General features: G+C 38.2%; 1 protein-coding gene across 6 annotated transcripts in view; it reads right to left on the bottom strand.

Moving 5' to 3' along the window:
• Positions 1–26,828, bottom strand: part of LOC128741558 (fasciclin-2) — a 144,457-nt gene extending 117,629 nt beyond the window's left edge. For 2 of the 6 annotated variants that reach the window (XM_053837467.1, XM_053837473.1), the window contains exon 1: positions 25,850–26,828. In XM_053837467.1, coding sequence (XP_053693442.1) covers positions 25,850–25,913 — 64 coding nt within the window. In that variant the 5' untranslated portion in view covers positions 25,914–26,828. The remainder of the gene's footprint in view (positions 1–25,849) is intronic. The other 4 variants (XM_053837468.1, XM_053837469.1, XM_053837470.1 and 1 more) reach the window with 4 other exon arrangements.
• Between the last annotated feature and the right edge of the window lie 211 nt (positions 26,829–27,039).

Raw genomic sequence — 27,039 nt, 5'->3', positions numbered from 1 at the left:
ATACTCATAAACTTTAATCTGAATGGTACTAAACCCACCAGTACGGGACGGCAGCAGCCGAATACTGCACTGCATTTACTATTGGGCTTCCTCCGCAAATGAATCTCTAAATAATTATCTGCTTTTCCGGCTTGGATACGTTTTTCCTCTCAGGCTTCTTGAAGGGTAATTTTTGTTGCTTCATTTTGGCAAACAAATTTAAGATTACTTGCAGAATTTTTCGTCATCTACACTAGCACTCCGTTATATGGAAACGAAGAATATAAAGTCAAAACAAAAATTGAGTCGGAAAAGTCTTAGATTTAGAGTTATTGTGACGCTGTCCAAATGTCATGCTGCATAGCTTGTTTAGTAAAAGACATGCTAGCGAAAAAGCTGTATAAAATAAATTCATCCGTGCTACATTTCTCAAGTTTTGTCATACCTTCCACAAAACTTCGTCTAATAAAACAACACTTAAAGCTCCTTTCTATCTAAATGAAATTAGCCGAAATAATTTCTCCTGTTCGGTCTAGAGGTAATCATACCATTCTAATTAAAAGACTAAATACAATTATGTATTTTTCTTTTCCAGTATTAGCAGAGCTAACAAGATGAAACGACGAAAGAAGTTGTGAGCGGGAAAATACCAGCCCTCATTAAAACTTTAGGCTCCATGTGTGTCGTGCGGTAGGACGTGCGAAATGACAAGCATTAGCACCGGAGATAGGTTTATCCTTTCGCAACTCCATAAACGAACTGCTTTCTAGCAATCCGGTTCACATCCAAAAGGTTCACGATGGTAAACTTTATCTCCGTCGTCATTCGTTCCCTCATTAAATTTGAGCAGGTGTATAAACTACACGTGGCCATACTGTCTTGATAAACGGCTAACGGCGGCAAAAGTATCGCGCACAAAAAGTAGAGTTTCAGTGAGAAATTTTAGTATCTACTGAACGACAGCAAGGCCAAATTAAGATGGTTCGGAGGCGGTTCATGGCAGTATTATACTTGTATATTGTTTAAAAATGGGGTCAATTCTCACTCGCCGACCAACAAATAAATAAATGCATTATGCTTTGTGATTGTGGCAACAATTCTTTAAAATGAATTGGCAATGCAACTGTTGGCTAAATACTAACTTTCAGTTCACATTATTTGCATAAAATTAATTCAAATGTCAAAACATTAAAAAATGCACGTAAGTATTAAATGAACAGGAACTCTGCTTTTATAGTCCCCATAATTTCTATTATTCTTAAAATATAATTATTTTAATGGATGATGCTACGATCAAAATATGGTAGACTTAAACATAATGCATTTCTCTTAATCGCGGTTTTTAAAAAACCAGTTCACACCTTGCTTTGAGAAATATGCATGCTGAATGATGCCACTATTTTAAATTGGACATTTACTCTTCAATTATCAAATCGGTGGCCAAGTGGAGCAACGCATCAAAATTTTACTCGCGAAACGCGAAAATTCTCGCTCTTCGAAAAAATCCTGTAAATTTACGTCTTTTGACATGCCTATAAATGGAACATCGTAAATGGTGTAACGTTAAGTGTTATTCGTTATTTTACAATATAAAAGTTCGTAGTGTATGTTGCATACATGTAGGCTTATTTATTACATTTGGCTTGATGTATTGCCCGTTTCTTTGGTAACAAAACGCGCTGCTCACTTTTTTGATAGCTTGAAATCGTCGCAGAAAGAATCTGCTTGGTTGTAAGTAAGTTCTAAGTATATATTATGCTTGTCTAACACGTAAGCTATTGATTTACTTGATAAAATAAACGATATTTGCCTCCGCGACGATTCTGGCGACGGTTTTGCCCGCGACGGTTGTAATTCATCGCGTACGAAAGGGTGGGAAATTGACAATATAAATGTATCTTTAGAAACGGTTTAAGCTATTTATGTTTTATTTAATAAAAAAACCCGAATTAATCCACCTAGCGGCGTGACCTAGCCTTTCTACTGCCACAATATTCATTATTTAATTTCTCAGGAACTTAATTGTAGATGTATAGATGTTATACTAGACTATATTTTTAAATATCCGTTCTGTATTCCTCAAAATCCTTATTTGCCAGTAAAATTCACAACGTATTGTGTAGAATAATTATATTTTCTTTCCTTGGGTGCGTAAATACATGTAAGCGTCATTTATGTTACTTGATGAACACCTTATTTAGTTTTATAATATTTATAGAAAAATAATGTAAACACAAAAGATAATTTTTACAGACTTGAATGAATATGTAGAGAAAATTAGAAATTAACCCTCTAACGGGTCTACAGACGGCCTTAACTTTCGGGCTTCAGAGCCACATACGAAATTGACAATATGAAGTATTTGTTCATAGCAGATTTTTTGATATTTTGATATTAATACCATGCATTCAAAAGTTAGCATCTTTGAAAAACAAGAGTTCAGAAAAATTATTATTATATTTCGCTTTTGAAGAAAAAGGATATCTACAACAAAATGATTGATCTCAATATTTTACTATTGGTTTGCTTGGCTTCAATTTTGCAATATATCTGAATTAGAAAAAAATTACTGAATAGAGCATTAGATATGAAAAAGAGAAATGGAACTATTTCTTAGCTAGCGCTCCTTCAGATAATTATTTTTGCATGAAAATCAAAACTTAAGCTTCTTTTGAATGTACTTTCATGAAAAGATAGTCATTAGCTTGATCGCATCGTTTTTACAATGTTAGAAGGTTAGGAAAACAAGATGAGGTCGAAAAATAGTGCCAAAGCTACGCCATAAACATGCTTGAGAATGGGAAATACGATCGATATGATTCCCAGTGCTTGTCTTTTTTTGATTTATTTATTAAAACATGATACATGACATAAGACATCTGTCCTTTAAAATATCACTAACGAAAACAAATCTTACAAAATTTCTACCGTGCAACGTTCACTTCCTATTTTTCATATAACATTTCTAAGCTCTAGTATCTATTGATTGAAAAGAGCATCTATTGATGCGCAGAATTTGTTTGGAATTTGTACAAATTTATTTGGAAAAATCAACTCACTAGTATTTTTGATTCTATACACCCCTATACCTACATGCTTAAATAAACTGTTTTTCTTCGCTTTTTGCTTTTCTTGTAAAATTGTGAGTAACAGCAAGTGAAGAAAATGACAATTGAAATCTGAAATCGAAGAAAAGAAAAAACTTTTCGGTTGAATCCCACTATTTAATATTTATTTGCAACTGATACGTAGTTCACCTACGACGTGCAGGCTTCATCAGTGTCTTATTTCAAAGCGTATACGTATCTGTCGCGAATAAATATTAGATAGTGGAATTTAGTCGGTAAAAGTTTTTTCTTTTCTTCAATTTCAGAGTTCGTATTCCACTAAGAGGCTTCAAAAACTTCAGACAATTGACATGTTTCTCACTTTTCTTGAATTTCATTGCAAATTTTAAAATTGCAAATTGTCATCACATACATATATACATACATACACACATACATACATACATACATACATACATACATACATACATACATACACACATACATCACACACATCTCATACATTGAATACAATCAACATTTGATTGATATGTTTTGATTTCACACGTTTTAACGGTTTAATATACGGTGCTTAAGTGTTAAAGTTTGAATAACTTTTGAATGAAGCGTCCGATTTTAAATAACTCGGTTTCGTTTGATAGATCTCAGCAGTAATTTTCAAATAATCATAAAATGTGTGATGTTTTTCATTAAATTAATGCTTATATGTTACATAAATATGTTTTAAATACTATTTTTTCACATTTCTTTATGTAACTTTCAAACTACAAGTCCAATCGTCATGAAATTTGAAAGTTAAGGGTTTTCAAGGCTCCTCTTTCATATGCAATCAATTTTGTTCAAATCGGTTAAGAGACCTATGAGATAATGAAGTCCCATATTTTTCATATTTTTATACATAACTTTGGAACTAAAAGTCCGATCAGTATGAAATTCAATAGCGACCAATGGGACACCTAGACCTTTCATTTGACACTAAGAACATTGAAATCGGTCCAGCCATCTCCGAGAAAAGTGAGTGAGATTAAAAGCGTCACATACACACACACACATACACACACACATACATACACACACACAGAAAATGCTCAGTTTTCGAAACTGAGTCGAATGGTATATGACATTCGGCCCGCAGGACCTTCTTTCCATTTCCGATTTTCCAAGTGATTTCTATACCTTTATACTATATATTTATATAGTAGAAAGGCAAAACATTCGTGATTTCTGTTACGTGTTCATTAATTTATATGCATTTTATTAACGTCGAATGTAAGATTCAATATTTCGTTCTGTGCACAGAATTGCTTGGCAACCAAGTTTTCGAAATCAACATCTAAGCATTTGTGCAAATGAAACAGCAGAACACCGCAATACCTTTCGCCGATATACTGGCTGTTGGTGAACCACCCTATTGTGTTCACCAACACTGGCAGAAGGCAGAAGCAGAATTATTTACAAATCTTGCCAAATAATACCCATACAGCCAGCATATGTCGACCAACATTAGAAAAGGGCGAGTAAGCTAAACGTCAAACAGACCGAGTGAGAGCATAGGAAAATGAACTCTCACTCGTTCTTTTTCACATTTGGCTTATTCGCCCTTTTCAAATGTTGGTCGACATATGTTGACTACTGTCAAATACGTAGAGTAGGTGCCGGGTTGCCAGTCTCTTGCGAACGTCCGAACTACTAGCACATCGAGTAGCAATATCTTTAAAAGTTACCTAATCTACTAAGAGTGTACAAGTAACGGTCATCGACAGTGAGAAATCCTGGATCAATGAAAAATCAAAAGCCGGCAGGTATTGCGATGACAAAAAGTGTTGCCCTAACTGCTCCGTCCAACATGTCGCAAGCAAGCTAGAAGTGTCGTCTTCAATTGTCTGTCGAGCTATAACATTTTAGCGTACTTACGACCCGACTGTAGACTGTAGACGGAATGTAATTACACTAAAATGCAACGATAAACAAAACAAGATGACCACAGCACAATCCCGGAAGCTGTACACGACGAAAGCGACAAAGTTCGATTGCGTAGTGATGGACGACGACGATCTACTATGTCTAGGCAGACTGCAAACAGCTTCTTGGGCTAGAGTTTTATGCGACAACAGGAAGGGGAAAAGTGGTAGATATTCTCGGGTATGGCAAATTTTACTAAAATATCAGGTTTTTTTCGAGCAGGGAAATCTGCTAAGCACCTGAGAAGATACGGTATTATCAGTGGGGTTGGGTATCCCGACCCACTAAAACCCTACTCGAGTCTCCAGCCTTAATCCTGGCACCACCTTATCGGTATTACTTCAGGGAGGGGCTATTGTGCTTAACGCACCCTCTTAGATAACTACTGGACTATGGTAGTTAGGCTGTTTATTCGCCATTGATCGGCTTTCCAGCGGTTTTGTAGCTCAAGTACAATCTGGGTAGCAACCGCATTGACTGCTCCCCAGACGCCCGAGCTGGAATACATCCGTTGGATTACGTTATCCGGTGTAGTATCCTGTCCGCTCACTGCCACCATGTTGCTTCTCGCGCCCGCGAAACGAGGGCATATGAAGAAAGCTTGTTCTGCAGTGTCCTCTACATCCATGCATTCGGAACACGCGGGGGACTCCTAAGTATGGACTGGACCACGTTGGCTATCAGCCTTCGCTTGCTGCCATATACCGCAGAGCTATTAGACATCATACGAGACAATTCGGAAATAGCTGTGGAAGCCTTCTTGCAAGCATAGTCGACGAGGCATAGTTGAGCATGTCGTCGACCATGACTTTTAAGGATTTTTAAGGACCGCGTTGACGAAATAGTGCAGTCCCCGACGCTGATATTTGCTTGCTGCAGCGACTTGCGGTTGCTCACCACGATAACCTCCGTTTTATGATGTGCTAGTTCCAGTTTCCTGGAGCTGGAGTTGAAGATTGGAAACAATGATGACAAATCATACATGACGTTCCACAACACCGGGCCCAGTATGGAACCTTGCGGAACCCCTGCGATGATTGGAACGTACTTCTGACCTTCCTCCGTATTGTAGCATAGCACGGGATTCTGGAAGTAATTTTCCAGAATCCTGAATAGCGACACCGGCACTTGGACGTTTCGAAGCGAGCTGTGCTGTGGTGTCCCAGCTAGCGCTATTAAACGCATTTGTCACGTCGAGCGTGACAACTGCGCAATAGCGGATACCTGTCCTCTTGCGCTGAATTGCCACCGTCAATCCGGAAATTTAAGTGAGCAAATATGTGGAAAAACGTCTGCTGCCTGTCCTGAAGCAACACGACTGCTCCATGCTGTTTTGGTCAGATTGAACATCCTATCATTACGGGTCAAAGTCATGGAATGGTATGTCGCCAACGTGGTGTCCAAGAACAAGAACCCTCCCAACATCCCGGAAGTCCACCCAATCAAGGAACTCAAGTAATTTATTAATAATTTCAGACTAATCAAACTTTTCACAATTGAACTTTTAAAGCTGAAAACCTTTATTTAGCTAATTTTATCAAGCTTTGGGCCTTTAATGGCTGCTTTCGAAGCTGCAATAGAGGCTTTTTTGCGCGTTTAAATTGCTGCTTTTATGTAATGCTGTCAATACTATTTTTAGAATGTGAAATAGTTTTTCAATGCTTTTTAGCTTCTTAATCAATGTCTCTTCAATCTTTATACAGCTTGCTGTTAATAATCTTATTTTAATATTGAAAAAAATATTGTACAGCAGCTTATGAAGCGCTTGTTCCATTTGATTTAGGGATACAACAGTTGAATAAATTACACCCTTAAGCAGCCTTAAAGTAGTTTGAAAGCTATGAGCTTAAAGAAAACTGCTACTGGTTAATAAAACGCTGTTAACACTTTTAAGCAACTGTAATGCGGTTTAATGTTTATGGCTGTTTAGAAGCGGATTGTTTAGCAGAAAGACCTGCTATTAAGCTTGTTCATCAGTTTTTGGGAGAGAGCTGATTTGACAAAACTTAAAGTTGCTTAAACATCACTCGTCCAAACCCTATTTAAGTGCTTACTTTATATAGCTAAAATCGCCATAAACCAACTAGTAAACAGCATTTACTCTTGTAATTCAGCTACCGGTGTTACTTTTATTCCCAATATCGGCCCATTGTCAAGCGAAACCTGAAGAAAACCAAAAAACTGTTGGAAACGAGAAGCAGTTTAAGGCAAACGGACATTTCGCGGTGAATACAGTATCGATGTGGCTGTGCAGAATCTACAGCAGGATATTAAATGAAACACCTGGCCCTGGTTCGGTCATCTGGAAGCTTAGCAGAATATTTTCGAAAAATCAACAAATAAATCTGGTGTGGCCAGAAATATCGAAAAATATAATAAATGTTTTCGGCAGTACAATTGCTCCGACTTTTTTTTCTAATTTCGTTCGTAATTTTCTAAATAGTTTTGTAACATTGTACTACACAACTTATTAAAGAAAAATATTTTGTTTTTGCAAATCAATAAATTTTGTAAAAGGTTTTTCTTTAATTTGTGTTTGTTTTCCACACAGTAAGAATCAGACGAAACAAATGGGTGACAAACCCACATCTGTACACCTGGTAGAACACCCTTCGCTCTTTCGCAAATATATTTAATGTTGACACAGTGATTATATTAAACAAGTACAATATTTTATCTCCGGCTCGCGTGCTTCGGGTATACTGGGCACTGGGGTACTGGTACTATGCTCTTACTGATAAGGCAGGGAATGCGAACGGAGGAAGATAAATATTTCTGCTGCTCTTTCACGTAAACACACAGTTAAAGGTATATACATAGCTAGATGGAAAGCAGACAGGTGACTGGCATTGCAAAACTTGCCATTGTAAGGGTAAAGTTTTACTTTGATGAGGAACGTAGTAGATGACGTTGTATAAGTTACTCTACTCAGATATATTTGTAATACTATGTATTGTCATTATTTTTACAATAATGATAGTATAGTAAAAGCTGTACTAATATTAGCATTGTTATTATTTTGGGAACGTTAGAAGATAAAACCTCCAAATAAAAGTTTATTTATTTTTCGGCAAACGCAAAATTTTCGTATGCAAACGAACCCTCTTTCCGATCAGCAAGCCTGCTTGAGATAACGTTAAGGAATATAAATAATCCTTGAAGCAGAGGTTGACGGAGACGTGGAATAAATAAACCGTTTTCGTAATCGGCGGCGATGAAAAAGATCCTCATCAAATTTATATAAAGATTTATGCTTCTTGACTTGCTACCGTTGTATGCGTAATCGTAGGGATTGAGTGAAGATTACATCAGTATCATCTGGTGCTTCAGCGATCGTTAAAATACATTACTCTAGCCGTTTTTATACATAAAACATATTTCAAGCGCTTTATTAAGGTAAAAACATGCAAAGGTGAATTGCGCAAAACAGTGTCATCGGTTCATCATCAATATGCGAAAACAGCTGCGAGCACCGCCACAGTACAGAAAGCAACCCATCTTGATTGAGTATGACAAAAGATTCCAACAACTAACAATGAAAGGTTAGTAAAAGTCATTTTATGCCCATTCACATCTTTAGGTCTCTCATGAATAACCCATCAGTTTTCATCCACGTAAGGAGGAAGACAAGATGCAAAAGGACGATAAACGCTCGAAGAGACCTTTACTTGCAGGTTAACCTCTTTTTGAGTCGCCTTTGTGAGTGCGACAGAAGACTTGAACTGAACAGGATAGTAGACATGTTACATTTCCCGTTTAAGCGGACGCACGCCTATGTCGCAACATGGATTCGAAAAAGTGGTCACATCCTCAGTTTTATTCATATATTTTGACAAAGAGTGAAATATATGAATGCAAAAGGTAACTCGTAAATATATAAAGGCAATCGTCAAAATGCACTATATTACCAGCTAATGATGCTTAACAAAAGTTATGAAGATTTCACTATTTTAAATCATATAGGTATATCGAGTCATTGATAGAGGCATTTTATATGTGATTATGCAATAAGATGGTAGATAATACAAATTTTCCATTGTTTGCACTGTGACCAGAAAAAAACAAAACTACGTAAGTTGCTAATGTAGTTAGCTGTAAAACTGTCATTATTTTTAGAGACCATTATTGACCGCTTTACGTACTTCCTGCTGGATTTTTTGACTAAGTGAATGTATCAAAAAATAATTTTAATCTTACGATACATCATTTCTCATAAACAGATTCAAACCTTCCAGCACATAAGGACAAACAGACGCAATATACTACTAATGATGATTATCAGTTACATAAGTTAGGTTTAAATTGTGACCATATTTTGCCACGGTCACAATAAAATCCTTTGGTCACTGGGCCAACTTGATTATTACCCTTATTTATATTGTTATTTTTTTGTAAATATTGTAAGTAAATGTCTGAATGTAAAATAAATGTCAGTTCTCTGTGCTTGCATGTTTGAGAGACGTTTATTTTATGTTTAATAGCCCAAGTTGGTGTCCTCGAATATTATTTATTAAAAATTGTTTTCCCTGTTATTTATTTAAATTATTTTCCTTTTTTTGTTATTTATTTGTTGCATGTTATATTTTTTGGTTAGTTTAGTTTTGCTTGATATTATTTAGGATTCAATTTTATGGTTAGGGATAGATTAACTAAATATTTTGCATGCAACGTTACTTTAAAATTATCATACAGTTAAAGTTTGATCGGGACACCAACATAAAACGATAAAAATTGTCATAGATTTAGTACCATCAGCAGCCGTAGGAAAAACAACGGGGCAGCGGGATGAAATGCAAGGGGGGTTCAGGGCGGAAAACGGACCGAGGATGGTTAAAAGCACCCGCAACTGCCGGCGCGGGAGATCTTGTAATTAGACCGTGAACCCGGAGGTATACAGTGCGCGAGGTCAAGGGGCCCACTGAATCAGGCCAAACACAGTGTAGTGCGAACGCTAAGCCCACCGATAGCCTACCCGAACAGTACGAGTCGTAGCTAGTGAGCCAGTGTTGAAATCGCAAAGGGGACTAGCTTAACCCATTTCCTCCCAGCGTTGCGAAAACGCAACGCACTTTCATTCGTTTCTAGAGAAGGCCCGGTTGAAGATATCAACTTAGACCCTGAGAAACAAAGAAAGATTGGAAAAAAATCTAATCGACCTGTTTTTGCTCAAAGGTCAGATGTTACATGTAACATAATTACAGCTGTGACAAAACAACAGGTTTTGCTATTTTTCAGACAGTTAAGGAAAAATGCTCATAAAACTCGATTTTACCTCTATTAACGCCTGACCTATCAATCAGTGTTAGTAAGAATCGGTTGCTTGCCAAAAAAAACTTTGTTTCATAATTTTGATTATTTTTGTAATTTTCAGATAGGTTTGAAGCTTTGCGTTGCGAAAACGCAACGCTAGGAAGTAACGATATTCAAAATTTGCAACGGGAATGTTTGTTTTCGTTCGTTCGCTGCGGTGTTTCATTTGATGTCGTTGCTTTTTAGTAAACAAATGAATGTAAATCTTATCATTCGCTTATTTAAAATATTTCGGAAACATTATAAAAGTTTACATAACATAGAATTCGCTGCTTCAAACACTGATGGCAGATGGAGAAGCCGTTGTGATAAGAGCGTAATAAAATTGTTAAAGTACCTTTGCCTCCAGAATATCTGGAGGAATTGAGTGATGACAACGACAGTTTCATGGACCCAAATTTAATGTTACAACCTTTCCGGAACGTGTTGGTAGGAATTTAATCATCTGCGATGACATGCATTTAGCATTCAAACTGCATATTATGCGTCTAGTGCAAAGATGGTCTCCAACCCAAATGTTTCGATATCTATCATAAAACATAACATGTAATACTCTAAGCCGTTCATTTAATATTTATTAATACTCAAAATCACAAGAAAAAATCCCAAATTTGATTTAACGGTAAAAAAGTATGAAGCATTTATATGCATAATAATGAAGGTATGCAAAAACGGTATACCCTTAATGCCCAGCGTTGCGTTTTCGCAACGTAGCGATGCAGGACAAAGGGTCAAAATTAAAAATACATGTCAGCGGTTTTTTCTTAGTTGACCCAAAAGAGAATTTTCCTGAAAGTTTCAACTTTCTATCCCTGCTGGGAAAAGTGTGGGGCTTAATGGGTTAAGGTCAAAGGACCGATCAAAGAGTGTCGTGAAACTTCGTCCCACGCCAGTTTGGACGCTAATCCGCAGTTTTATTTGTGCGCAGTGCCTCTGGGTTGCGATTCGGCCGTTCGTTATTAGGCCTAGATACGCTACAGTGCCCCCGTCGGTGAAACAATTCTTGGCCAGCTTGGCTAAAACTTATTTACGGCCGTGACTATTGGTTTTGTGCACCCTGTCATCATAGCGGGACGCCGCTGCGTCCGTTTGTACCTCCTGTAGTGGATTCAACCCCTGGATCACCCCTCGCATCACCCGTCACCAAAGTCGACCAACGAGCAGCAGCAGCAACCATCCCGGCACGCGGGGTGCCAGAAGGAAGTTTTCCGGCGAAAATTGCGCAAGTAAAAGTAACCTACTAACCCTTGTTTTTAAAAAAAATAAATGTATGGTCTGGTAATTTTCGAGCTGTAAATTTATTTAAATTTGCACTTCCTTGTGCTTGTCTTTGAAGTTTGCTCGTTATAGTTTTATTCCGCTCAGTGACCATTGGTGTTGGCGTGGGTTGTAAGTCCGCCATTTTGTAGTTTTTTCCAGGAGACCAACCAAGACGACCCAAGCCGGTAAGAAACAAAGGCTATTGTATTCAAAAAAAAACCTCATTGTACAAATAGAATTGTAACAAAATGTCGTAAAGTACCTTCGACCTGCTGGGACGGGAGGGGTTTGTTACTTTTTTTTTGTAAAAAGAAACCTTATTAAACTGATGGTGACTTTAACTGTCGTCTCTGCCAGTGAAGTGATCGTTTAGATCAGGAGGAAAATTTATGGGGAAATTTGACCTTGAAAGTTTTCGTTAGTTTTCACTATTTAGGAATTAAAAATGGAAATTTTATTAAAAACCACATAATTGCTACATCCATTATGAATCGATTGGTATTCAAATCATCAAAATCCATTCAAAATTGTAGTGTAGTGTAGTGCAGGGGCGGACTGGCAGTCCAGGTATACAGTCCATACAGTCCATACAGTCCAGGTAGACCTCATCATGGATGATGCCCATAGGCGATACGTCTACTGCTCTGCATACTTACCGCATGACGAACCGTCGCGCAGCGACGATTTCAGAAATGTGGTGATACACTGCTCGGTAAGTCGGCTTAATAAAATACTGTCAAAATCGAAAGATTATCAGGTTAATAACATTGGAGACTCGAACGGCGGGTACTGTACGAACGACAACGAAACCCTGGAATTTCTCTTTTATAGTCATTTTCCGAATTGTGCGGAACCTGAAGTCTTATGGGTTTTTACTTTACGGTTTTAGGCTGCAAACAGCTTCTCTCCATACAAATCTTCTGGAGCAGATGGAATATACCCCATTTAACTGCAGAAAGGATTCAAATACTTCGAACATATTCTGAAAAAGATGTTTGTATGTAGTATTGCTATTGGGTACATCCCAACTCAACGGCGTTAAATAACCATTAAGTTTATTCCTAAAGGTGGACGCGTGACATATGAGCGAGCAAAAAGTTTTAGTCAATCAGTCTAATGTCTTTCTTGCTTGAATCACTTGGGCGGATTGTTGACCATCACATCGACGAAACGAGCTTAGCAGAAGTTGCTCTTCATTCAGCACAGCACAGGGGCGGACTGGCCCACCGGGCAACCGGGCAAATGCCCGGTGGGCCCCAGTAAAAATTTCGTCGTTACACAAAATGAGATTTTCCAAAATTTTTATTTCAGTTAAACTTTTTCTATGACTCACGAATGTTCGATCGCTGGGGCCCCATGATTTATGAAATCAACCGATTTGATGATTGAAAATTCAGCTTTAAATGGGACTATTGGGGCCCCGAACTTTAAACCAAATTTTTTCTTTCAATTAAACTTTTTCTATGACTCACGAATGCTCGATTGCTGGGGCCCCATGATTCATGAAATCAACCGATTTGAAGATTGAAAATTCAGCTTCAAATGGGACTATTGGGGCCCCGAGCTTTAAACCAAAATTTCTCTTTCAATTAAACTTTTTCTATGACTAACGAATGTTCGATTGCTGAGACCCCATGATTTATGAAATCAACCGATTTGATGATTTAAAATTCAGCTTCAAATGGGACTATTGGGGCCCCGAACTTTAAACCAAAATTTCTCTTTCAATTAAACTTTTTCTATTACTCACGAAGGTTCGATTGCTGGGGCCCCATGATTCATGAAATCAACCGATTTGAAGATTGAAAATTCAGCTTCAAATGGGACTATTGGGGCCCCGAGCTTTAAACCAAAATTTCTCTTTCAATTAAAATTTTTCTATGACTCACGAATGTTCGATTGCTGGGGCCCCATGATTCATGAAATCAATCGATTTGAAGATTGAAAATTCAGCTTTAAATGGGACTATTGGGGCCCCGAACTTTAAACCAAAATTTTTCTTTCAATTGAACTTTTTCTACGACTCACGAATGTTCAATTGCTGGGGCCCCATGATTCATGAAACCATTTAAGTTGAGCTGTTGGGGTCCAAGCTCAGAAAATATTACCAGCTTCAATTCTGAGTAATTAAAAGTAGAATTAGTATTTCATCCGCAGTTATTTGACTACTTATAAATATCGAACTGTCGGCTTAAGCTCCATACTTAGTTTACTTCAGTGGCGACGGTCCGTTATCGATCCTGCGCCGAATGAATTATGGTCCTTCAGTACTCAATCCTGGGCTACCTTTCTTCAAACCCCTCGAACACCAGCTGAACGTGCATCATCCTCGATAGCGCACATCTATCAGTGCGATGTCTACTCCGAAGTCTACGGCCTCTTCTTGATTCTATGCTTAAAATAATTTTGGTTACTCTTTCGTCGGGCATTCTAGACACGTGACCAGCCCAGCGCAGACTGTCATACTGTACTATCTTCATTATAACAGCATATTTACATTCTTAATACAGCTCGTGGTTCATGCGTCTGCGCTACACGCCATTTTGGATTTTGCAATATTACGCTATTGCAATATTACGATCAGCTTCTTTTAGCGTCCATGATTCATGTCCGTAAAGGGCCACCGAAAGGATTAGTGTTCTCTAGAGCGTCAGTTTATGCGAATTTGCAAGCTACGGGACTTCAGCTACAAAATGTAATGCCTGCGTAAAGGCCAATTCGCAGCTGCAATTAGTCGTTTTATTTTGCGACTTACATCGTTGTCACATATCACGAGCATACCAAAATATATTCAATTCCTCTTCGACACCAGCACCATTTGGATTTCCGCGCCATGTACTTCGTTTTGGCGGTGTTAATGGTATCGCAGGGCAAATATCTGATCCATCCTGAAGCGACCCTCATGAAAACCAGCTTGATACTCGCCGACGAAGAACTCAGCTAACGGACTCAGCCACACACGATAGGGAGACCACCTTATAGGCAAAATTGAGCAACGTAATGTTTCGATGTCCGATGTCGATGTCGATGTAAAGTCGATGTCCGTTTTTTAAATTATGGGGAATGAGGCCAATCAACTACTCCTCCGAGATTTGTTTTCCTCCCTTATTCTGTTCGTGACAATGGGGTGGCGAATTGTTTCGTACAGCTGCTCGCTCCTCGCTTTTAGAAGTTCAGTCAGGATAGCATCCTTTACAGCAACTTTACCGTTTTTCAGCTCACTGATTGCTCTTTTGACCTCCTCCTGTGTTGATGGCTCCACAGTTTTGCCGTCGCTCAAAATTTTTATCCTGTACCTGCTGATCTTCGTGTTTACTTCTCTATTCAACAGCGTCTGGAAATACTCTTCCACCTGGCTGCTACCGTCGTTTTGTCAGTAAGCAGGTTGCCAGCACTATCATTGCACATCACAGGCATGGCAAAATTCTTGCACCTGACCGTTTTGTAGAAACTCCGTGTGTCGTTGCTGGCGAACCTCTCCTCTGGACTGGCGAGCACGTGCTCTTCGTACTGACATTTTTAGACGGTGGGTTCTTTCTTCCGCAGCTCTACCAGGACGAACCAAAAAGATTCGCGCAGAGTTTCGGGCCTTCCTCACATCGGAATCGTGTGAAGAAATTCTGCAGAGGATTCGCACAGAATACCTTGCTTATAGAAGCAGAATTCTTATAGGAAAATCCAAGAGTTTAATCCCAGGGATAGCTACAACTCGGCACGGGAATCGCCTGCACTATGGACTGTTTTGTTCTGATTTGAAGACGCAGTAAGCTACTCATATATATATTGAACTGTTTACATCCCATCATTTATAAAATCAGCTTATTTGATACTTGCAATTTTGCATGTCATTAACCCTATAACATAAAATCTGCAGAAATATAAATGGGTGATAGATGAGGAAAACGTTGCATTGCTGGTAAAGATGCACAGTGGCACTTATCAGAATGTGAAAAGTTCTCTTCCGGGTTCGCTGAAGCACGGTCAATAAAGAATCAAATATTCACGCTGCGGCAGATCCTCCAAAAAGTCCATGAATACAGAATTCTACGCACAATTATTTCATTGATTTCAAAGTTGCGCATGATTCCATCGACCGTAAAATCATGGCCATTCTAACCTCGCAGTGGACTTTATCAATGTGATGGTCCCTCATGTGGGCTGTTCAACATGCCGTTACAGGATGTTATTAAAGGAGCACACACAGGCACAATCTTCAGCAAATCTAGTTAGTTCGTCTGCTTTGCCAATGAAATGAATATTGTCGATAGAACAACATCTGTGGGGGTGGCTGAAAAAACTAAAACTCAAAGTAGCGAAGATTGGGTTGAAGAAAAATGCGTCCAAACTAAAGTACCGTGAACCGCTAATATGCCGCACACGCTAAAAGTTGGTAACTCGGTCCTAATAACGACTGAGTTTGTTTTGTTTCGAGCATCGAGCCGCTATGCTGCCCGTTCTCTCGATACTCGACACTCGACAGTGACTGAGTCGAGTCAAGTTGCACGGGGCCCCTAATCTCAAAGGCCCGGTGGGCCCTTTGGCTCCCAGTCCGCCCCTGGTGTAGTGTTAGTTATTTTTGAAACAGCAAAAAATTTCGTAAGTTTGTGATGTTTACGATATTCAAATATTCAGCGACGCAAGAATTTAGGCTCCGTATTTGATATGGAGTAAGAAGAAAACTTCCGAAAAAGTTACAGCCAAGATAATGCAAGAGCTACTGCAGGATTTGGATAAATAAACTTGTCTTCAACCCTGTGTTTGATTCAAACGGGAAACTATTTCTAGCTGATTGTTACTATAGGACTATGTGAAACAGGTTAACTACTAGAGAAGTGGAACAATGGGGTTATCAGTCCGATCTACAAAAAATGCGACAAGCTGAACTGTGAGAACTATCGTCCGATCAGTGTTCTCCGACTGCAAAGTGCTCTACCAAATAATTTTCCGCCAACTCTCATCAATTACGAACAGGTTTGTGGAAAGTTGTCGAGCATGAAAGACGTTCGGCGACGGATCAAATATATTCACTGAGACAGGTTCTTCAAAAAAGCCGTGAATACACAGATCATTTGTTCATTGACTTCAAAGTTACATATCATACCATCGACCACAAAGAGCTATGTAAAATTATGGACTAGAAAGCTGATCAGACTGATTAAAGTTTCCATGCCGGCTGTTCAACATAGCGCTACAGAGTGTTAGGAAGCAGTGAGCAAGACGGTTAGACCAGTTGGAGGGAGATTCGGCGGCGAGTACACGGTTTCCAAGGAATTGGAGAGCGACAACCTACAACCGAGTTAATTGGAGGAATTTTGTTCATCAGGCTATTTCTTAGAATGGAAAGTACGCAACTGTATGAACCGTTTGAATATATCAAAGATCACGAGGTGTTGCTCCACGCTGGTGGTATTATATGTTTTTTTCTGGCGAAAATTTATTTACTTTGAAGCACTCTTTGCATCGTTGGAAATATTGTGTATGAAGTGCAAGAAATGATCTGCCAATCAGCAAAACGTGTTACGAAATTAAAATAAAACAGCTTATTACTTTGACACAGATTTCATAGTTTGAAAATAAAACACATTTCCTCACACAAAGTAGTTATGAGGGAATGAATTTTATTGTTTCCAACAAGATAGTACTCCTTTGTATACAGTAAATGCAATCGAAGCTAAATGATTTCAAGAAAGTTATCGCAAAAATAAGGGATAATTTAACGAAAGACGCGGCTTGTACATATTTTTCTGACGATTTGCGCCTGTGCAGTCAACGTCAACGAAAAGTAGTAGGGGAACTGTGGGTAAAATTAACAGGGGAGGGTAAAATGAACAGGTAGCCAAATTCCCAGTAAACCGATTAAAATCTGTTCCAGATCAATAGGTATCTTCTCCTAGAAGTATTTCAAGCTGTTTGAGATAATATGTGGTGATCATAAGCTTAGTAAGCTTAGTATCATAAGCTAAGTAAAAAATATTTGTTGGAATCTGACGCCGATGGTAATTTCCACTAATAGTATATAAGCTTTTTTGGCGAAACAAATTAAATTTCGACTATTGGTATCATTTAGTGTTGTTTGCTTATCCCTGTCCTGCAGATCTGTCGAAAATTCCAAATATTTTTATCAACTGTTTGTTTATAATAAACACTAGAAAACAATTCGTGTTTTGGGGGCAAAATGAACACTTCACTATGGGGGCAAAATGAACAATGTGTATAATGGTGTTTTATTTTACATTTATCAGGAGCCAGGACCTAATTACAATTCAATCAATAAAAATGTTCGAGTCTCTCGAAAAATGACGAAAAATGACCGATGAAGCGAGTTGAAAGTCAAGCATTGTATGAACGTGGCGAAGATACATTATGTTAACTTTGTGGAGTCGTGTTTTAATTTATCAGCCTTGTTGAATATCTACAGCTTGTGTAGAACAATGATAAGGTAAAATAATGTTTAATTTATCCAAACTGCATGTTAACTTTAGTTTTTTATGACATGTTCATTTTGCCCTCACTGCATGTTCATTTTACCCACACGAAAAAAATCACGCTCGAATGTGACGCTTTCGAAAATAAGGAATTTTTCATGACAAATCATCCTTTTTTAAACATCTTTATATTTTGCTACATGGAATATGAATCCAGCTTTCAATTCATGTAGTGCGTTCAGCATTTGGTTGGTTCCTGGAGAAGCAAATGGCGAAATTGCTTAAGGTGTTCATTTTCCCCCCAGTTCCCCTATAATTGCTAAATGCCGTTTATAGTCGGTTTGGACACATTGTATTCAACAAAATGTGCTGTGCAAAACGAAAGCCAAGCCAAAACTCATTATTCTACTTTAGAACCGTTTGCTTCTATTTTACTTACTCGACTGATTATGCATCACCGTGAAAGAAAATTATGCCGCAGATCGAAACTGCATAGTTAATAACTAAGGCACGGTTACTACAAGCAGTAACATTGCAAAAAAAATTCAAGGCCTTTCACTGTTGTCGCCACTGTAAACGGCCATGCTAGCGAAGTGCAGCGTCAGCTGGAGTAGTTACAACTTGGGGCAGCAATGTTAACACTTGACCTAGCAAAGCAGTCCGATCGTTTGAGAGGAAAATCTGACTGGGAAAATTTCACTGACACAAAAAATATAGCTACAATCGTGACGAACAAGAGACGCATGACTAAGCATACAAATCGAAGCTGGTCCGGAAATGTTTTCACGACACAGAAGACAGTCCAGCTGCAGCATACCGAAGCAACAGCAGCAACCAAGCGAAACCTCGAGCAAGTGAAAATATGTTATGTTTAGTAGCGTGGGAGATTTCTGCAGCGAGTTCGAAAGTGAATGGACGAGATTTCACAAAAATATTAGGTTTCGAAATCTACAATGCTTATGCTTAACTGCATTTTAGGAAAATAGATGATAAATGGTAGTTTCACAGTAACATAATTTTAACTTATAGCATCTCTTATTATAGGAAAAGCACTCTCAAATTTATGCTGAAAATCTCGATGCTTGTCGAAAATCTCCATTTACATACTAATGAAGATAAGATTAGAAAAGATAATGTTTTAATGACACGAATATAATATGTATATCTAACAAAAAACTGCATGTAGTTCAAATGAGAAAAAAATGCACAAAATTTTCTATTCATATTAATGACACAACGTTCAGTAGGTTTTCTATTTGTGGCTGTTAAATGTAACCAGTTAGTTTTTTATGGTTACCAATTAAACAAAAAAGGCTATATTTATGTACTTGCAGCATTTTCTTCTCCTTCTTCTGGATGAACAACGAATCGAATGCCCTGTGCAATCAGGCTTTTACCGGCAAAATAGTGTGCAAAACAGAATGAAGTTGCGTTCATGCGTCATATATACAGTTTTACTAATCACACAGAAACGATGGTTCTACGGTGCACGGTGCACAAGTGCGGCACACATGAATAAGCATTCGCATATTCAACCGCCAAATAATTTATGCGGATCGTACAATTTAAAATTCATTACATTGACTTGTATTCATCAGAGTACACCGCCATTAAGCTAGTGGGCTGGATGCCGGAATTTCGGGGAATATAATTTAGTTTATCTGACCTGAATTCATGCTATTGGATTCTACATAGAAAGTCCCCTCCCCAAACGTGTTCTGTATCGATTGCACCTTGTATTGCTCTGGTGAGTTCTCTGGCTCTAGTGAGGTGTAGAACTACACCTGCCTACAGCGATTCTCTGTCAATGACATTTCATATGTTATTAATTCGTTTCTGTATTTCCTGTTCAACTTGCCCCGAGCAGACGCATGAAATGAGTTTATGACTTTTGTTTGGGAGATGACAAATTTATAATTAAAACCGATTCGAACAGATCCTGTCAGGTAGCCTCGTAGAGAAAATGTTGGAATATCTAATTAATCACAGTCGATATTTTTACAAAGCGAACAAACGTCTTTACGTCGATGTGTTTATCCATTAAAACTTTGCGGAACCTCGACCAATTACGCATTCAAACGGAATTTTTAATAGTTCAATTGATCGGCCTTGAAGGTGGAGCACAAATCAAGTAGTTAAACCCTTGCATTATGACATTTTAAATTACATTAACGACGCATTGATTTCAACAAACAAGTTTACTGTAAATAACTATCAACTTAGCAGCGCGACTATGTTCCCACTGTTTGTCAATTGATAGCTCGACATATCCAAAACATCGTAAATCAAGCTAAGACATATGATAAACAAACCCGCTGTGACACATTAGTGAATTTGTTCTGGGGCTATAAACTTTTAGTTGTGCGAAAATGTCTGTTTTCATTTGCAGGAAGTGTTAACTGTTTTTTTTTATTTTTTCATTTGAAGAAAACAGCAGTTAAAGCGCATTTAGAACTCCAAAAAGTTTACGGAAATGCTGCTCTAAATGGAACAATATGCCATGACCACCCAGGTAACCAATAAGCATTACATAAACATAAGCAGTAAATCATCCACTTATTAGCTTAACTGTCATTTTATACTGCGCGTTGCTCTTTATTAGCTTTTTGACTGCCTTACTGCATTAAATTGGCATCCAAAATTCTATTCAAATTCTTCTTGTCGGTAATCAGCTGCAAATAAGCATTGTCAGCACTATAAGATGGTTAGCAGTAAAAGAGCCGTATATTTTACCAAAGTAGTTTTTAAGTTTTTTTCAGTCGGCCTTCCAGTTGGCCTCGAGGTACGATGCTGGTATAGTAAGCCAGTTGTCGTATGTTCGAATCTCGGCTGGGAGAGGCTGTTGGAATCAATAGGATTGTTGCACTGGCTCCGCAATTGTCCTGTACTCTAACAACCAGCTGCGAAGTCTGTCGTATAAAAACAGAAGGTCAAGTTTCAATAACGGAATGTAGCACCTAGGGTTTGCTTTTCGTTTTTAAGTAGCACTTGAGGCGACTTGGATTTGAATGGCACTGGTAATTCTTGTTGGTTACCTGGGTGTTTCCGTCTCTTCAAAGTTTGGGTAGTTAATGTTATATCGATAGTTGATATTATCGATTTTCCGTGCTTAAAAAATCGATATTTTAAGCCGATATTCAGCTGACCGATATTATTAATGTTTTGATATTGTCCTTACCGTTTGCAACAAAACGCGCTGCACAATTTTTTGGCAGCTTGAAATCGTCGCAGGCATTAGCGGCTGTGAGTGAGTTAAACGAATGTATCTTGTTTAGCTAGCAAATAGGCTGTTGGTTTACTTGACAAATTAAATGAAATTCGCATTCGCGACGATTTCGTCCGCGACGGTTATAATTCATCGCGTTCCAAAGGGTGAGAAATTTAGAATATTATTATTTCTTATGCTGCATGTAGAGTTTAATGTTATATGCGATAAAAGCACAGAGAACAGACTACCAGATAATTGACGAGAAGTGTGTAAAAAGTTTTTATGTAATCAACGAGTAATCGTACGATAGAGCATCCCTCGAGCTGTAAGTGGCAAACTAAAACTTGTCGCTGCCATCGCTACTATGGTAACTCCAGCACAAAGTAATATTGGAAAAAACACATGCATATTTTTTGATGCGTTGGGCAAATTATTTCTAGAGGGCGCCACCGGCAGATTTTACACACAAAAAATCGATTACTTTCTTCGAACCTGTTAATCTGTTCTCTGTGATAAAGGTGCGATTTCTCGTTAACGGGTTTTGATGCCTTTGGCACACTTATTCTTTGGATTACAACAAAAATGTGCGCCATCAGGATCATGAAAGTTAAACCACGCTATTTCAAGCGATTACGCAGTTTAAAAAAATTGGGGTTTCTGCAATATCGATATAAAATCGATATCCTGCCTAGATATCGATGTCAATATCGCGGATCGTCCAAATATCGATATTACTGATATCGATATTTTTTAGAATATCAACAACCTTACGTTTAGAGATGGTTATTATGATGTTGGCAGCCGTCCGTGGTCCGTGTAGAAAAATACCAAAACCATCGAAGGCGCTACACACATGGCTTGATGAGAATCCGTGCTAAAAGCATGAAGAGCTGATTTGTGGATTAGAAATTGCCCACCAAGGCATTTCTAAGCGAATGCATTCATTAGGAATGATACAAAATAATCGTTAAACGTCGTTTTTTATCTGTGCAAAACTGCTAGCTGGGGCAATGAAATTTCTATAAACTCATTACAGAAACACGAAAAAACAGGGTTATGCTTCTACATCGTCGGATTGATGTTATTTATTATGAACTATTGAAACTGTATGAAACCATCGTCAGCGAATACTTGCTTACAATACAAGCAAAAGCCTGCAAAAGTGATTCTACAGCATGACAACGTTCTGCCTCATGTTACTAAACTTCTTAAAAGCTATTTTGCAACGTTGAAAAGGGAAGTCCTATTCCTCCCGCCAGATTCCTGTTCATATGAAAACGTCAAAATATGGCGCTATTGAAGATTTTATCAAAAAAATCGAGCTCTACCAAAAAGATGGTAAAAAGTTTTAACTAGTGATAGGCAATATTTTAAATGATATTAGCTGCATTTTTATAAAAAATACTAAAAACTAAAAAAATCGTTCGGAATAACTGCATTGTAATTTTCAAGTTCATCCCTGATACAGAAGGAGAGTCATTTCCTAATAGTCGCCCAAAATTTTCAAAGTCGCCGCCTGCTTCAAAGAGAAAAATACGAAACATATTCTATAGAATAGGTAAATTTCTATTTTTTATTATTTTTTTATTTTAATTTGTTTTAATTAATTATATTATTTTAAATCTACTTTATGAAAATAATAATTCATATAAACTTAAACCGCCCTCATTTCAACCACTCACGCAGATCGGAAGCATCTTCGCTCTCGATGCTGCGTCGATGAATCATCTCACTTGATTGGATTCATCCGGTCATCTACATAGTATTGATCGTCTCCCACAATGGGTTCAGAATCAGTGCGCTCCTAAGTTTGTAAACAAGTTGAAGAAAGCTTACAGCGCATTTCCTGCAATCAGATACACTAAAACGGCTCGGACTACAAAGCGACAACATAGTATGCAGTGGAGACTACAAAGTACTGCCGTCAACGGTCGAATATTAAACATAACCAGGCGGGCGGCGTGCTGGCAAAAAAGCAAAGTGTTCGGATCGACAAGTCGAAATAGCAAACTTGTTTACATAAGCATTCTTTTCTCTGGAACGTATGTTGTTTTCCCACAATGTGTGCAACAGCAGTCAGCTCTTTTCTATAGGCGTCTGAAAATAGTATGCTGCACAGTGAGCTAAAACAACTTTTTGATGTATTCAGTTTATCCTGACCAATTGAACTTAAATCACAAAGACAAACAATTATCAATTGCAATCTTTTAAGTACAAAACTAACCTTACATATTGAATACAATGATTAAATATCACAAAGAGCTATGAATTTTCCCACCGTGCGCAGCACACTGTGCAAACTGCACAACCATCAAAATATGGCGAATTACGGGACTGCTAATGGCACACAACGAGGGAGAAAAAACCGAGCCGGCAATCATCAACAGCATCAACAATGTTGAAAAACGAGATGTTTCCACTGATATCTGAAATGTTTACCCTTACAAGCGCTCCAACTGTTATATGATCATTTCCACTTGTAGACGTAACATATGGGAATCCTGTTGCAATTGTTCGGCTCAACCGATGTTCTTAATTCTTGGCAGCCGTAATGGGTCTTACCCTGAGCACATGAACCTCCGTCTGGCGTTCACTTTCTCTCTCTACCGGTGTTTAGCATGCGCGAGATTAGCATACTCTGGGGTGAAATTATTATGACCGTATTTTTAACATCGACGATGATTATAATTCGATGACGATAAACGTGCACTTGAATTTTAAAGTACCCATTATTGTGAGTTTCCTAAGGTGTTCGCATGTCGATGATGACTCTAGAAACGGGATCGATTTGGGTTAATGCAGCCGCAGTCAGTCACAGTATATGTATTCATATTCCTGACACCATTATTAAAACTTGAATAAATCTTCTCCCAAACGACCATGACCAGCAATATTTTAATGTCAATATCGCTGCAACGTCATGGTCTGCAACTTCCGGAAAAAATGTGACAATTACTGTGGAAGCAGCGTTTGAGGTTGAATCTTGTATGCTAATGGGTAGAACATTTTAAAACATTGTTATTTGGCTTGTAAATTCTGCATATTCCTCGAAAAGGAAAAATTTCGCGGATGTGGCTGCGTTGTACGTTTGTTAATCTGGCATACAAGAGTACATTTGAGAAAGCTGTTAAATAGCATCCGTGTTGAGTACCAGTTGAGGGTCGATAAAAATTAGTTCATCTATCCGATTTATTTGTTAATGTTATACCTGAGAAGTCCGTAAGGTTCTTCGAAAGAGAAAACTTTACTTTAAAGTTACTAAATGGTAATTTTGTTTGGTGAAATTCGAGTACCAGTTTTCAAAATGTTCTAATAGAAGTTCAATATAGTCGATTCGAAGAAGCAATGGACCATTGCGATACGTGTGCAACACGATTTACTTTCAGGACATCAACTAAGTATGGCTGCAATCGAAGCTAAAACGATTGCAAATTTGCTAAATCAAAACGAGCCCAACAAACCTTTTTGTCGTATAACAGCTTATCAAGCGCTGATTTTTGTTGGAAAGCATGATATTGACTAACTTTTATGAACACGTGTCTCAGTTATGATGTATTATTTATTATATTTTCCATACGATAGCTGTTTATAAACATTATATGCACTATTTGAACGAAATGTTTTCAATTTATGAACATTTGTCTAAATTAAAAGTTAATATAAGCTTATTTAGTAGATATTGCCGAATAACACATAAAGATGAAATACTGGGTAACCCTACCATGATCAGTGTTCGATGACCGGAGGTCACACCGAAAATATATATTTTCTATTCCAAATAAACGACAGTGTCAAAGCGAGATTTCCCGTCGAGCACGAGAGAAAGCCCAATCGGAGTTCAACAACTAAAGCGAGAAGGAAAACCATTCGAACGAAAATAGAAATTTCCACCACCACCGTCATCATCATCATCATCATCATTATCATCAGCATCAATGTTGTGTCACTCGGCGCAGGAAACACCAGCAGGTTGAGGACCGTTTCAATAATACGTAACTTGCATTGAATTATTTTTAACTCACTTCTCTAAGCCGCATGGAATAAAAAACAAAATCTTATGTGTCTCACAGAACACGACATGGTTGGTCTGGACGGAAAAATGCAATATGTTCAGTTCACTACCCATCTATTACTTCTTTCGTCTTGAGAGAATTACGTTATACTCGTATTATCCCTTTGCTGCGCGGTCAAGTGAAAAAGTAACGACACAGTATTAAACCCAAGAAAATAAAACCACCTCGGACTCCGTGATCGATTTTCATCAACTTGCAAGGTATCAATATGTAGTGGACTATTTACCACTAGTATGTATAGAAATTGTTATTTTTAGAGCTCGGTGTGACTGAAATGTTCTGCCATGAGCTATGGAAATTATATTTCAAGGTTGTCACCGTATCCAGACACGGCTAGGGAACTGCTATTTGGACTTGAAGCTACTTCAAAAACGGCAAACACTTCGAAGTCACGTAATTAGAAACCAGATTATCCGGACTTATAGCAATTTTTCCTAAAGCTTTCCATGGCTTTGTAGAGGCTCTAACAAAGCGGTGAAAAACGTGTACTGACTTAGGCACAATCTATACACTAGCTTCCCGTAGACCTTCTGCATCGGTAAATAATCCATAAAATGTTCTTACCTAGTATCGTTATCCAACAAAATATTGTTGTCGATACGGAATTTAGTTTAACCCCGCTCGCCATGCCGGGCACTGATGGTTGAGTCGTTTGTTTTAAACTGAAACTAACTATCGGTATGCGTGACTGTTGCCTTTTCGTTGCTCACTTATTTTTGTATCTTTTTTTTCTTCTTCGGTTCGTTCACAAACACCTTCAATTTGTCTGCTATAAACCCACTACCACCTTACTGGTGTTACTTCTCTGAAAATAAAAAGCACTATTGACCACTGGACTGCATTCCTATTGCTGTTTGATCATCATATTTTCCATTTGCACTATTGCTGGACATACGGGAAATATTGTTGGTATTATTCCCAGTATTGTCAATTAATTTCAGTGTAGTCTTATCCTAGCTTGAATGGCTTTCACGTAAATAATCCACCTGAGCTCACGGCCGTTAATCACAGGTGCGCCGGTGTTTGTATGGAAAAGTTGTTTTCAATTTTTTTCCTCTCCGATAACTCACACCAACGTACTGCGCTGCGTTTAGCACAAAGAGCAGGTATCTGTCGCACGATTGAGTTGATTCCGATGAATAATAGCACTGACTATAATGGCGATTGCGAAACGCTTCCCCGATTCTGTTATTTAAGCCACCACAGCGGGTCCATTCGCATAACTATAGAATACACTCCGGAAAGCGAAATCAATTGTAATACCACCCACACCAAACGGTAGATTTCTCCAAATTCAATTTACTTCTATGGTAAGCGCAACGCGAACGGGTAGGTACACGCCTAGTAAGCTTACGTTATAAAACGGTAATTGTGTAACAACCAACCCGCAGCACTCCGTTTGTCTTAAATCATTCTACTAGAAGCTGCTTACTTAGACGTAAATTTTTCACTCAATTTAACACTTATGAATGATATCCAAACGCTAATTTAGGACTCCACCTCTGTCCGAACTCTACTAAATAACTTTCCCACAGAGCGCTCCTACGAAAACTACAGCCAAAAGCTACGTACCGAACCGTACGACTGCTAGCGCACTATTAAATGAATGGAGTTCGGACGTACTCTGTCGAGCTTGGAGTTTCAATGGCATACCAACACATGCGTATAACATGAATGATTCATTCTTGCGTTCGTGTGGCAAAACAACATGCACGAGCAGAAGTCGGCTGCTAGTTGCGGCGAAATTCATCCGA

The sequence above is a fragment of the Sabethes cyaneus genome, chromosome 3, assembly GCF_943734655.1.
Source record: "Sabethes cyaneus chromosome 3, idSabCyanKW18_F2, whole genome shotgun sequence".
In the NCBI taxonomy this organism is placed as follows: Eukaryota; Metazoa; Arthropoda; class Insecta; order Diptera; family Culicidae; genus Sabethes; species Sabethes cyaneus.
The sequence above is the reverse complement of the archived record's forward strand: the minus strand, read 5'-3'. Positions and strand labels throughout refer to the sequence as shown.